Below are 14,232 nucleotides of genomic sequence, written 5' to 3'. Positions count from 1 at the left end.
TTGGAGTAGGTGCCATTGTATTAAAAAAATCATTCAACCTAAGCAGCCCTACATTATCAATTTAGAATGACTTTATTGTTGCAGATGAACTAAACAAACACTCCAAAAAGTGCCCATCAATGGTAGCTACCGATCTCCTGAGGTCCTTGTATTAAAGTGGCTATGCACATGCATTCTAATAAGAAAGTAGCCAGGCATCTCTGTGCAATTTAGCTCTGCAAAGACAAAGGGGGTTACATTCAAGCTGTTTTTCAGAACGGACAATGGACATTCGTTGACTTCAAAGAAAAACACAACAGAATACTTGGGAAAGAACTCACAGGTCAATTATTTATTTTGATCTTACCGAAGACATTTTTCTGGAAACTATTTTTTGGCATTCTTGCATTAAAGACAAGATTAAAGGTGTGAGTGGAATAGGAAGGTGCCGCACGAAGGTTACCAAAAACGATTAAAAGGTTCTTTCTTAGAAGGTTTCCTGTGCAAAATATGTGCACTATTCTAAAAATAAAAAAAGCAAACCTATTTCTCAATCAAACTTAGTACAATTCATGATCAATTATGAAAGTAAAGTGAAGCCCAACATCTGCAGCCAACACCTGACAAGAATACCAAGAGGATTCACTTTGAAGTGGCAGCAGCCAGCATGGCATTTGCCATCCTATGTGTGTGGTCCTATTTTTTTCAGCCCTCTCTAAACAAATGGTTTGACCTGGAGTATTGAATGCAAAACAGCATTCCATTGTTGTGCCCTCAAACGTCTATAAATACACACACATGTAAACGAAGCAACATTCTGGCACAGGAACAAACCATTTGCAGATATAAATGAATCGAAATTCCACTCAAAATGTGGACACTAAAATCAGAGGCTTAAAAATGACTATGAAAATTGATTTTGTTCATTTCCACTTGCGTAATAATCTCAAAGAGGCCCAACACACTCCAGAGGCAATCCAGGGTAGTTTTAAGAATACAAATTAAAAAAAAACGAATAAAATGAAATACTTTGACAAATAAAAGTTACTTCCACCCATAGAATTCTACATACATAAAAGAAAACACCGACAACAAAAGCCTGACAGAAGAAACAGTCTAATTGCTGACATCTGTTATGTCATTCTGTAAGGCAGTCTCTACGGCATTAACATTTGCAACTGTCAAACCCAGTTCTCTTTTGGGGGAGGAGTCTCCCGGTGCTTGAGAGGGCATTTCAACAGATGGGGCTACCGTATTCTGGTCTTTGCCAATGACGAATAAGGAGGTGGGAGAGGTTGGCGGTGGAGACAAGTCTGCACACACTGGAGTCCGCTTTATCTTAATAACACGATTCAAAGCTGGCTTTTTTGGCTGCTGTGGGGAGGAAGCAGTGGGCGAGGTGGTCTTCGAGCTCTCTGGAGAGGTCTGCTTTGATGACACTGCAGGAGATGTTTTAATGCTGGAAGGCCCTGGGCTTCCATCAGCAGGCCTTGGTGCAGAAACAGTTCTGCGCAGTAGCAAACCACCATTACTGGATCGTTTTAATGGAATCACAGCACGCTGAGGTGTCCTGGGAATATCCAGGGTAGCAACTTTCACTGCAGTTGAATTCTTGATTTTGATCTGGGTGCTGGTGGATGGTCCAGAAAACCGAATGGGTTTGTGACTGGCTTTAGACCTCACACCCTCTTGCTCCTGATCCTCCTCACTGAAGTCTATGATCCGTCTGTAAAAACAAAAATAAACAAATATTTGCCAACCTTTCCTTTAAAATAGTACAGTAACACAATGCAATTCAGAGCTACATCACCACTTCCTCCCTGAAGTCATTGCTCGGGAAATACAAATCAGTGTCGCATTGGCTATTAAAAGGTGTAGTTAAAATAATTTCACAATCAATTTGGACTTCAACAGACCATGATCACTTGCAAGTACTTATGTTTATCTGTGGTTAAACAATGCTTCTGCTACATGATGCTTGAGAATTTGAGCCTATTTTTCAAAGTGAAGGTTTTCTAGCCTCGTGTTTAAAACACCTCCTCTAATAAGAGAACAAATGTGGTACAGAGTTATGTGGCACACACATTTCATCATATGTGACTTTTAGAAACCCCCACCCAGAGTTGGCAGACAGTAGGAACAAGCCCTTTGAACAAAGACCTAAAATGGAAAAAAAGAAAATTCATTTTGCCACTGAATTCAAAAGTACACATAGCATGTAACATTACACATCTACACCAAAATAGACCACAAAAAGGGCACTGTGGTGAAATCGGAGAAGAGGATACACACCTCCCAGGGAACATGGCAGAACAATGTCTGAAAGTCAAAAATATTAGTGGCTATTTATACAATGATCATCACACACAGGTATTCCCACTTGGCATGTATGTGATGTGTATTCTTATTACCAACTTCGATCTAACCTTTAATAAAACTAAGAAAGAGAAGATTGTGCAGCCTTTATGAGAGTAGGTCAAGGAACCTACAGAACTCTGCAACAGCTGTACAACCCATAGAGCTACATTATCAGCAATCCCACAAGTAGCTGGTAACCATCTGCAAAAAATACAGTACTTTCTCCAGCGTCTTCATCAGTTCTGATCTCTGCAGATAAAGGCAAGTACTAGAGAAAAAGAGTGAGGAATAGGAAGGGGATGCCTGCAAACACTGAGGGAATCCAGTGATAAAATTGCAGCAAAAATGTTGCCTGTAAAAAAAGAAATCACTTTAAAAATGCTGTGGTTTGATCCGTTAAAGGTGTACCCCATTACACCTTTTAAGGGAAGCGGGGGTTGCAGGGGTGTCCCCCACATCCTTAACATGGATTGCAGCGGCAAAACCACTGCCTTTTTGCCGCAATATTTTGTGTCCACAGCCATTTTTGCCGCAACTTTAACACATGGAACCACACCGAGTGAGGAAGATGGGTACTATCTTGGTACACCTGTCATAGTACAAGGACACCATACGTAAATATTTCAGATTTTACATCTTGGCCAAAATCCTTGTTTTGAATTTTACCTCCTGTTTCATCTCTTCAAAGGTCATATGAAAACCATGGAATTACATTATGCATCTCTCAGCAAGACATGCCAAGCTCACCAGACATTCACTAAAGCTAACATACAAACGGTTATGCTTTTATTAGCAGCATATCAACATTTCCCTACGTGCCCAGCACCGAAATGGAAAACAATGCACACACACCCATGCACCTCCCTGTAACACATCACACAGACCCTTTAGACAACAGAACAGATGCATGCATTCTACATCCATCAAGCACGTATCATACACAGTTTGCATTTCACATCCGTACAAGATGCCAGAGAAGGGATATACAACAGACCGGGGACCTGCAGGATGCTTACTTTCGCATGCAAATTTCGGCTCCCTACAAAAGTGTCTAAGGTTCAGGAAAATTGGCCAATATCAAAATCGTGCTGTGGCATTCGGTCTGAGCTCAGCACCCCAAATATTCAAAGACAAGGCTGCAGCTAATTTCTGAAAGGAAGGAGTTTATGGCTTTCATGCCCTGCCAGGGCAGACATGGCCTTTAATGGCCCGCCAGCCCGAGCTAAGTCAGGCCTGAGCAAAGCGATTCTTAGGTCAGAAATGTGCATAAAATTACTACATCGTGGTCATAATTGACTCCGAGGATTAACTCAAAGATCAGTGTCTCTGGTGAACGATCAAAGGGGTCCAAAGCAAAGGTTTGGTCTGTTGTTGCTAAGCCGAAAAGTACAGATGCGTTGAATAGGTGAAGGTTGATCCAAAAAACAGAATGCCAAATAAAACTCGTCTCTTGAGTCTACAGAGTCCATCCACGTCAGTATCTTTAAGCAAAGTCCCAGTCTCTAAAATTCATAGCTTCCTTGGAAATGTTATTGTGCAGCTAAGGGACAGTACAGAGGTCTCTTCCTTCCGCCGTGTCTCGAATCTACGCAGGAGCCAGATGACTTTTCTGTAGTCGGAGTCATGCAGGAGTTGGCCTTAAACTTAGGCCCATGGCCATAGGCAGACAGAAAGCCACTCTAAGGTCTTTACAGAGCATCTCTGGGCATTTTACCACTTGGATCTCCCAGGGTCTTGGTTCTATGGACTTCCAACCCAACCTCTCTTGCCTCCTTAACGTCCTGCCACAAGCTATCAGGGAGACCTTCCCTTGGTATCTTCTCTCCATAGTATACGTGTGCTTCCCCTGCATCTCCCTTGCGTCATCACCTCTGCCTCGTTCCTGCAACCGCTCCAAGCTTCCTTTTGCATCTTCTCTCAGTCACCTCCTCCTCTCTTAATTTCCTGCTGCACATTCTTTCCTCTTCTCCCCTACTCCCAGGGATTCTCTGCTTCACTCGAATCACTCTTCCCTACTTCTCTAATCTGTTCAACACTCCATCTTTAGGCACTTAATTCAGGGTTAACTTCTCTGCCTCTTTTGTGGTTCCTCTTACCACCTCCTATTCAATGTTTACCACCTTCAGCTCCTTTGCGAACACTCCTTGCAAATCTGTCTCACATGCAATCTCTTCCACTCGCCCCCTCTCCCCTCCGTAGCTTCCCAGGTCTCGCTCTCTCACTCCAGCCTCCTGGGTCTCTGACTTTCTCTCTCACTCCTGCTTTCCCAGCTGCTTGGTTTCTCTCTCTCTCATGCTCCACCCTGCCAGGCCAGGGTGTGTCTCTTTCTCTCGATGTGTGTCTCTCTCTTTATTGCGGTCTCTCTTTTGCCACCCTCAATCGCAAGTCTCTACGGTCTTTCTCTGTCTGCCCCCGTGCCCAGGGTCCTCCCTTTCGCCAGTTCTGCAGGTTTTCCATTTCACCAGTACCCATGTCCCCCCCCACCCACAGTAATCCAGATCCCGCCCTCCACCCTCTCCCAGTCCTCTGGGTCCCTCTCTCTTCAGCCCCTTGGGTCTCTCCTCCATTCTCCTAGCCTTTGCTTTTGCTAGCCTCCAGTCCCCTGGGTCTCATCTGGCCTGGGTTCCTGCTCCAACTCATTCTGTTCCCTTCACTGGCCATTTCTCCTTACTCCCACTGCCTTCTGGCAGAGGCCCTTCCTTTTATAGGGCATTGACCCCCCACCTTCCAGCCCACCTCTCAAATAAGGAAACTTGGGTGCGTTTCCCTATGCTGTTGATAAGGGGATTGGCTGAGTCCCACCCCAGGGGATCACTTGCAGCTTGGATGTGGGTTTGGTCAGCCTCTCCCCATGGGTACTCCTCTCTCTGCTTGGCACACGCTGCCCCACTCTCAGGGAAGACTCCTTTAGATTAACTGGCCTTAAGTGTCTAAGTGCAGAGACATTGTGAGAGGAATTTGGTTGGCATTTCTACTCACTTGGCGCTAGTACATTTCATCATATGTATGTAACTCTGTTGTCTCGGATGAGCATAATAAATAGGATCCATACAAATTCTTTAGTGTTTCATTGTTGGTTTATTGTAGTTTTTCAAGGTTTTTGAGAAAGTGGTGCCGACGCGTGTTTCGACCTTACACCAGGTCCTTATCAAGGTTGGATTGGTAATAAATGTAGCAGCGCTTGGGTGTTGGCTGGAGGCCTTATGGGTGATCCATATTAGATAATGTCTCGTTATCTCTTGTTAGGCGTATCTTAAATTGAAAGAGCTGAATAGTTCACAATCGTGCTCCTCGTATAGTTCTGCTCCACGTTGGTGTCAAATCAAAAAGAACTGCACTTTGGGCACCTTGAGTACGGGCCCCACTGTTTCTACCAACCGGCAGCAAGTACAAACCCAGGAAAAGGTTGGCATAAGGCGCGGCATCCACCAGCTCCTAGTACTCATCTGTAACGCTCACCTGACTCCCACGGAGGTGCTGGCCTGGTTCGCGCTGCTGTGACCTCTTCTAAGGTGATGCGCAGGGTTCGGAAGACGGACTGGACCGGGCCCCCAAATCTGGCTTGTCTGGCTCGCAGAAGTATCCTTCTGTAGGCGAAAATAGGGGATTAACTGTCTGCAGGGTAATGCAATCGGCCTCCCACTTTCCCCTCTCATCCTCCTCGAAACCCTTCTGTGATTCCCCGTAGCGTCTCACCTTAGGGTCTGGAAGGACGAGCTCTCCATCCTGCTTCTGATGCAGGGGCGCGTTGGTATCCAGTTACCTTCACTGGATTTTCAGATTGGTGAGAACCAAACTTGCTTGGCTTCCAGGTAAGTTTTTTGATAAGAGGTTCCCCTTGTGTCCATGCATTAATGTACTAATGCTAGTGTCTTTTTCCCCATAGGGGCCAGGGTACGGAATGCCGGGGAACAGGCACTGACCCGAGATGAGAGGTTAAATCCTTGTAGAAATCAGGTAAGTCTTTAATGAGCTTTTTTTGGTAATTTCTTTTCATTCGCTCATTAACGCCGATGTCTCTTTTTCCCCTTAGAGGCCGGGGCCCGGAAATGCCAGGTTGCGGCGTGGACCCGAAATGAAGAGGGAATGAATCAACAGTTAAGTCTTAACATGGAGATTTAGCTTTCCTTATTCCCTTCTCTCTCTCACCTTTTGTTCTTGTCTTTTTGTCCCTAGGCGCTGGGGCGTGACTGCGAATCCGGATGATCGCTGCTGAATATGGAGGTGCCCTGTAAAGGTGAGTGGAATGCGGCGCTGCAGCGATCAACGCGATGAGCTTTTAAATAAAAGTCTTCCTTTTCAGGATTGTCGGCGAGATGTCTCCGGGATGCGGATTTAGCAGGTAAGGACTTTTCCTTCTTCTGTTCTCTTCTTCTCTTCCTTTGCAGGTGATCCAGGAAGCTGGCAGGCGTGGCAGAAGTCAGGATGCAGGAGCAGACACGGTGAGCGTCCAGCTGCTAGATGCAGAACAACGCGAAGCACGTGTGGCTGTTCTAGTGGGGTTTAAATAGCCTTGGAAGAAGTTCCAGGTATGTATCCTTCATGCAATCAGGTATGTATCCTTCCCCGACCACGCCCGGATGGTAAATTAGTCCCACAGGTAAAGTAGTTCCTTTCAGGCCTCAAGGAGGCCGGGATCCTGCAGCATGGTCTGCATCAGGTAAGTGCACCCAAGCACTCCCATAATGAGCCTGGCGCCTATGGCGCCAGGACTGATGTCTTTTATGAGCCTGGCGCCATAGGCGCCAGGATACTGTCCAAAGGGCCCCTATAGGGGGTTGCTGGGGACTGGATGTCCGCTTTTGGGGATGCAGGGCTTGAACCGGCTCCCTGGGAGCGGGCATCATGACATCATCCCCTTCCTTCTTTGAATTGTAAGAGGAATGGTTAACATCAGTATTAAACGAAAATCTCAAATCTAGCATATTGCAAGCGAGAAAATGCTGAATTCGGCAATGTAAAAAAACGCAATCCCAAAATGTCAAAGAAGGGAATTTGAGGGTGGTGGCGGCGTTCCCTGCTTCTATAAAACAGAAAAGTGAGGACGAAGAATGTTATAACCGGCAAAAAAACAGACCCTCCGGCAGAAGTTCCGCCCCTCAAAGAGGAGGCAGAACTCACATCATTGGGACGGTGCTGTGGCTGTGCAGATGAAACACAGGTAAGTGAGGAGCAGAAGGTACGTTTTTAAGGGTAGAGGGTTTGGGGGATTGCGGGCGGGGCCATGTACGTGATTATTTTGTTACAGTCATGTCAAATTCGTGTTATTGTATTTGAAATAATCACGTACATCCGTTAACAGTTTGTGTTAAAGCTCTTGGGTTCAGGTCCCCATTTTTTCTCCCTGTGGCTATACTTTCTGCACCTGTGCGAAGGGAGAAGAGCATGCAGGCTCTGCCGACTCCACAGGGCCAGCCTTCCTCGATTCCCTTAAAGGGACAGGCGCATCAAAAATGTGTCTATCCTCTAGCTTCTGCACATGGGCATGGCGAGGGCAGCCAGGAAATCCTACTCGTGACACTTCTGGGCAACCAGCATTGCTGGCTTGTGGCAGCACTCGGCCTCTCCGGAAACCACACCAGCAAGGTCAGACCGTGTTCGTCACAGGTTTGAAATCAATTCTAGGAAGGAGTCTGTCACTAACTCTCAAACTACCTAGTTCATTTGGGCAGTTTTAGGCACAGTGAGGCAGAATATCTTACCCAATAAAAAGAATAGCTGCTTTCAAGCAAACAGTGTGGTACTAAGTTAAATGATCGTTTTTAAAAAAGCAATAAAAAAAGATTTAGAAAGACCGCTCTGTGACTGCACAGAGTGGTCTTTCTAAATCGAACTGTCATGCCCCTGCCGCAAGGGCTGACAGGCACATAGTGACCAAGAATAGCCGTCATTGGAAAAGAGGTACTAATTAAGAATTCAACCAGCGGGAGTAGGTGTGGTGGGGATGACCTTGCGAGAGGTGGTGTGGTGTGCAGTAAGTCATACTTCGGCATTTTAAAGCCGACACAAAAATGGCCAAAAGAAAATCAGTCCATTTGTGTTCGGTCTTTAAAATGCGGAAATATGACCTAGAACCAACAATTCACCATTTTCTGAACATTTCAGTAACCCATAGCTTGGTGGTTCCTGAGCATTTTGGAACATGTGTCTACTTGTAGGCTTGTGGTGCTCCTCTGATGGCAACTACTTGTAGGCTTGTGGTGCTCCTCTGATGGTAAGACGTTTACACATTATAAATACATGGACAACTACAGCTACCTCTAGGCAGGTGTGGCATGAGGCTGATTCAAGACAAGGAGCACAAGTCAAACACGATTAGAATATTTATATTTGTGAGCAAATTCTCAATTGGTGTCTCAGCCCCCCAATTATGTGGAACATGCTCCTTATCATTACACTCGATCCATAGGAATAATTGACATCAAATTTGTCAAAATACACTTGATGGGGTTTCTGTAGGTTGAAGCCTTTTCAATGTCCGAACATAGAGAGCTACATCATTTTCCTGTAGTTGAAGGTCATTTTTATGGCTTTCTTTAGGTTTCCACAGAGAAGAAAGTGATTAACTGGACAGACAACATGACAGCAAAGGTTGTATTATAAAGAAGCAAGAGGACAAACAGCCCAAAGGTTTTGACGACTGGCCGCTTACATTTGGAAATTAATCAATATAAAGTGTATGATTAAGTCAGCAAAACATGTTCAAGGGAATTTCAATCAGGAAGCATATTCTTTCAGTAGAAGTCATTCTGCTAACCAAGAGTAGTGGGGACATCGAGAAGGAGTGTTGATGAATGTTTACAGTCTGGATACACTAAGCATCCTTTTGGTTAATGGATTAGAATGCCTACTGCCCATATTTGGCATTTAGAATGGGCGAGGTGGTCCAAGCAAACATGCTTCATCTTAAAAACACATATTCCTCCAATGTTTCCTCTCGTTGCTGCTCATGTGGATAGTGAAAAAAACACAGACACACTTCGGATATCTACTGATTCTAATTGCTCTACATTTGCCAAATCAGATTTGTTTTTCTGAGGTGATCCATTTGGCTGTGTCCTCACCGGCTTTTCCCAGTATGAGGATCAGTGTTTCAGTCCACCCCATAACAGATTTGGGGGATTGTGACCATGGAAGTTGTGGTTACACTCTCTTCTGCACTTGAATGATAAGAGTTTATATTTGTTCCCCCTTAAAAGTGCTCTAAATGTATGAATAACAGCCAAATGTAACCACCTTGTTTTTGCCACTGAGCTTCAGAGAGGTACATTAATTCAAACATATTATTTTGCTTTTTTTAACATTTGTCTCTCAGTAAGGTCACTGCAGTTATTCAAGTGAACTCTTCCAAAGTCTACATAGCAGTCAGTGGTGCTCACAAAAAGGTTGATGTGGAGATATTATCGCTTCACAATTAAGAGACTAGGAAGCATTTTAAAGGTTGGACCAGGTTCCGCCCTGCAATAAGGAAACCCCATTCCACCAGGATTAAATTTGCTCCTTAAAGCCTCCACGTATAAAAACTCTGAAACCATGTTTTTAATTGCTATGAAGACAGGGATTCCCAAGATAGTAGCTGACAAATCAGCAAGAAGGGTTATAGAAATGCATTCTCTGTCAGCTGGAAAACTGTTCCGAGCTGACAGTAAGCTGTTTTTTTAGGACTTTTTTCTGTTTATGTTGAGCCTTGGATTATCAGATTAACCTAAAAATGTCAAACACTTTTCTTTCCGATTTCTAAAACCAGGGAGAAAATGGTCCATAACTAGTCTGTTACAACACTTTGATTGTACTTAAACAGGACAAAATCATTCAAGATGTTTGTTAGTTTTGAGGTGTTTTCTTGGGAAACCAGGGTTAGAAGGCTAGAAAGGCTTACTAATGTGGAGTTGTATTTTGTTCAAAGGTATGCTGTTCAGAATCTTCTGTCTAGATCTTTCTGCCCGTTTCCTTCCGCTGGCATAATCGTGCAGCCTTCCCATTTCTGTCCTCCACAATGCTGGCAAGTGTCTGCCTTCCACTTTAGTATCCTGTGCATCTCTTCATGTATGGGGTAACCCCTCTGAATCCCTGTTTAACCCTCACACCACCATCCCTACAGCTAATGGGTGTATCGGCCACTTTTATTCCCTAAAGATAGTCAACTACACGCAAAAAATAAAAATAGGAGATACAAATACTCCCAACAAAAAATAGGAAAGACATATAGGACCTTGTGCCCCTGCTTTCACCCAAACAGCTCCATGGATAGGCTTGCACCAGCAGTGCTGCCTGCTGTACCAGAGGAAGAAACTACTATTAGTACCTAGCAGGGTGCGAGGCTTGGGGGTGGGGGTAGGCTCTCAGCCAATGAAAAGGCTCAGAAAGTGGGCATTTGGGGTGCTATTACCAGATGTTAATCCCGCCCGCCATGAGCTGCCATCTTCCCTCGCCGGGGAACAAGGTAAGTAGTCCCCTCCTCCCTCATTCACAGATTTCCCTCCCCACCCCCTCTTACCTTCTTTTCTATCCATTTCGGGAGCAGACGCGCTGGGAACACTTCTGTCCCCAGCGCGGCTACTCCCGATCTGCGATAGGCCGCCATGGAAAAGAAGACGGGGCTACATGTAGTCACTTCTCTACTTTCCATGGCGGCCATATTGTTTCACCTTTTTTTTTAAAATCATTTTAAATGGCTGCCATGGGAAAGGGTAAACAGACTTTGTTTTCCCTGCCAAAGATGCCATTTCCTTCCTTTGCGACACACTACAACGTTTCGCAAAAGAAGAAAAAAGCTTTTAGTACCCCAGACCAACGGGCCAAGGTACTAATAGCAACAATCCCATCGCTGGGGGTGGGGGGGCGGGGGTCATTACCGAGTTGGGTAATGCCCCAGGGCCTTCTTTAAGCCCCTCTCTACGCTCCAGCCTGTCACTATGGGCCCCGGGTAATACTCCCATGGCAATGGGATTATTGCTTCATTCTTAATCTCCTATCATTTAACGTGCACAAATAACAAGGTCCAAAGAAATAATTATTACAAAAACATCATTCCAATTAAAATATTTTTACTCGCTTTTAAAATACTCCCATTAGGAAATGGAGTTACATTTTACTACTCAAAAAATCATTTTAATCACAACTTTAATAAATAGGAAGTAAAACACTCCTACTTCAACATTTTATCTGGAGCACTGCACAACATAACCCACCATTCTCCAATCCTGCAAATCCTCCATGCTAGTTGTGCTCACCCTGACGTGCCTGTCCCCACTGCTCCGCAATACAGATCTGCCTCCAGCACACTGGCCCACTTTACACCACACTTTATTTCAACCCTTCTGCCATTCAAAACGCCAGCAATTCATGCTGGCATTATGCAGGGCTGTGGTTTTTACTGCCAAGGTACTGGCCTGAAACAGAATTGTTTACCTCCTGGGTGTTTTCATGCTCATACAATAGGAACAAAAGCAAATGCTATAACCTTTCTCGGACATCAAACGTTACAGTGTATTACCGGCAGAAGCTCAGAAAAATACATTTTGGTGCCCCTTGTTTGGAAAGATGTGGTTCCTACGGGTTTGCCAGATTCCAACTAAGCTGAGTTGGGGCACGTGCAATGTGCTTTGCCCGAGCAGGGGCGAAGTGTTGTGACCCAGCTTGGTAACACAACGATTCCGCCCTGCAAATGTGTATAGAGATTATATCTGATGCAAACTCTGGCCAGGAGCTCACACAGGACTCTGTGGATCTGCCTGCAGGTACCCGAGTGGACTGGATGGCTGGAATTACTTAGCAATCCACGTCCTCAGAGTTTGCAAGGGAGAATTCCTGGGAAAGATGGTGTGTGGTGGCCATCACTTATTAGCTGCCCACCAAACCTTTGAAGGGTGCAGGAGTGCATTATTAGCAGCAAGTGCCATTCTCTACCTTCAGGTTTTGGCAACACCTTGAAACACCTGTGTATAGGCGCGTTACAAATGCCATATCATATCATAAAAGTTGACACACTGCACCAGCTCCTTGTCAAATTGTGGGATTTGATCCTGAAGCATCCAGTGAGATGACTCACCCAGGAACAATGATGGAAGCTCTGCAACAGAATCTTTTAAGTGCCAAGAAACCAGGAGGTGAAGCTCTGCATCTCCAACAAGGATGAACCTTGTACAGTACCCCTTCCCCCTGATTTGGAGGGAACAACTGGATCTGTTGGTCTAAAGGCATTTTTTGTCCCAAAAGTCCTAGTCTGTGCTGCTCAACTCATCAAACTGAGCATTGCATCCTTCTGGCTTTGTGACTTGGCTGTTGCCTCAGATTGACCCTTTGTTCAACACTTTGACTATGGAGCTGGACCCTGGTACCATTCTCCTGCCTTGGAGACCTTCAGTGGCTTGTCCCGCTGCACTTTAATCACATTACGACCTGTGAAGTTCACCATTTCATCTCTTGTAAGAAGTTGCCAAACTGCCATGTTCACCTGTGCTTCCCCTCTGACCTGAGTTGGACTCCTGTGTCTGTTACTCCGGGGTCATGGTCTTTGCTTGGTCCCCTCCGGCCATATGATTTACTAATCACAACTGCAACCTGTCCTGCTACTGCTGAAAGGCCTGGCAACTCTTGTCCAAATCTTCCAAGGGTCTAAAACTTGGCTTACACTGGTTTTAGTTCACCCACGGCTCCAATGCAGGCCCCTACACACCTGGCTGACAACTGCAGCCTCTTAAGCTGCTGCTTGTTAGCATGCCTGTGCAGACTCCGAAACCGGAGGAATTTCAAACAGACTTACTGGCGTTTATCTTAGGCTGGGTGTACCCTTACTCACCTGCAGGCGTTGGTTTCATTCCTCCATGGCTGTAGGGATTTGTTGCTGACCCAGTCCATCCAGAACAGAACAGAACCCTGGTAGTCCCTGTTGGTGATGTTACTACTCACCTTTGCAATCTCGTCCGAAGGAATGAAGAAATGAACTCTGACTGGTTGTTTCGGTATTCCCAACCCTTTGAAGGTCTTCTTTCATTCCTTTGTAACTGTGGATCCCGTGTGCAGACATCCGACCTATAGTCTCATAGACTAACATTGGGATTTGGGGTTATTTGTTCCTACAGAGGCCAGTGAGCCCGACTAAAGGTCCAGGTGGACTTAATGGACTTGTGTGAACATTTCATAATCATGTGAGGTCAGTAGTCTGTGTATTTTCAATAGTCTGAAAGGGTACTTGAGTTTACTTAACAGTAAATACTGTAATTATTTTTCTTGCCTAATTTCATTGTAGATAATATATTTTTACAGACAAAGTGTGGACCTTTCCTTATTCTATGTTTATGAAGCATTTACATTTAAACCAGCTCTTTCCTTGTGAATTCTTTTGAGTGCTTGTTAGGAGTGTTTTTCCAAAGGCACTACCTGGCATAGGACTTGGAAAAAACAACCTATGGTTAGCAAAGTAATTCATAACCCCAGTTAGCCACTCTTATAAATTGACCAAGCAGAAAGCCTGAACTAAGGAGGTAGGGGGCACCGTTGTGTAGTACTGTTAACACTTAGCATACTTGATAAATCCCACACAGGTAAAATACAAATATAGCAGTAATAGGTGTCCAAAACCTGTGGACACTCCCGTCCCATGCACACCTATTATACTGAAGAAAACGTCAGTAGATATGTTATTTATACTTCTGCACAGTAATATTGTACATAACTTGTAAACAACCATTCGTAATAGTACTGAACGCAGTCAGTATTTTATTTACTAGTAATCTAAATAGATTAGTCACATATTACATACATGAGTAAATCATTATATTCATTAAACATCATAGTGAGAAGTAATTACAAATAACAATTTATATATAAAATGAGCTCTGTGCGTTTTGAGATATCCATCTCTTCATCAGGAGCTAGAGATCAACTTTTGTT

General features: G+C 44.6%; 1 protein-coding gene across 8 annotated transcripts in view; it reads right to left on the bottom strand.

Moving 5' to 3' along the window:
* Positions 1 to 304: 304 nt before the first annotated feature.
* The window catches only part of KCTD18 (potassium channel tetramerization domain containing 18), a 465,170-nt gene continuing 451,242 nt past the window's right edge, over positions 305 to 14,232 (bottom strand). For all 8 annotated transcript variants that reach the window (XM_069615783.1, XM_069615788.1, XM_069615785.1 and 5 more), the window contains one exon: positions 305 to 1,705. In XM_069615783.1, coding sequence (XP_069471884.1) covers positions 1,096 to 1,705 — 610 coding nt within the window. In that variant the 3' untranslated portion in view covers positions 305 to 1,095. The remainder of the gene's footprint in view (positions 1,706 to 14,232) is intronic.

Source organism: Ambystoma mexicanum, chromosome 9 (genome assembly GCF_040938575.1).
Source record: "Ambystoma mexicanum isolate Mex_15411 chromosome 9, UKY_AmexF1_1, whole genome shotgun sequence".
In the NCBI taxonomy this organism is placed as follows: Eukaryota; Metazoa; Chordata; class Amphibia; order Caudata; family Ambystomatidae; genus Ambystoma; species Ambystoma mexicanum.
The sequence above is the reverse complement of the archived record's forward strand: the minus strand, read 5'-3'. Positions and strand labels throughout refer to the sequence as shown.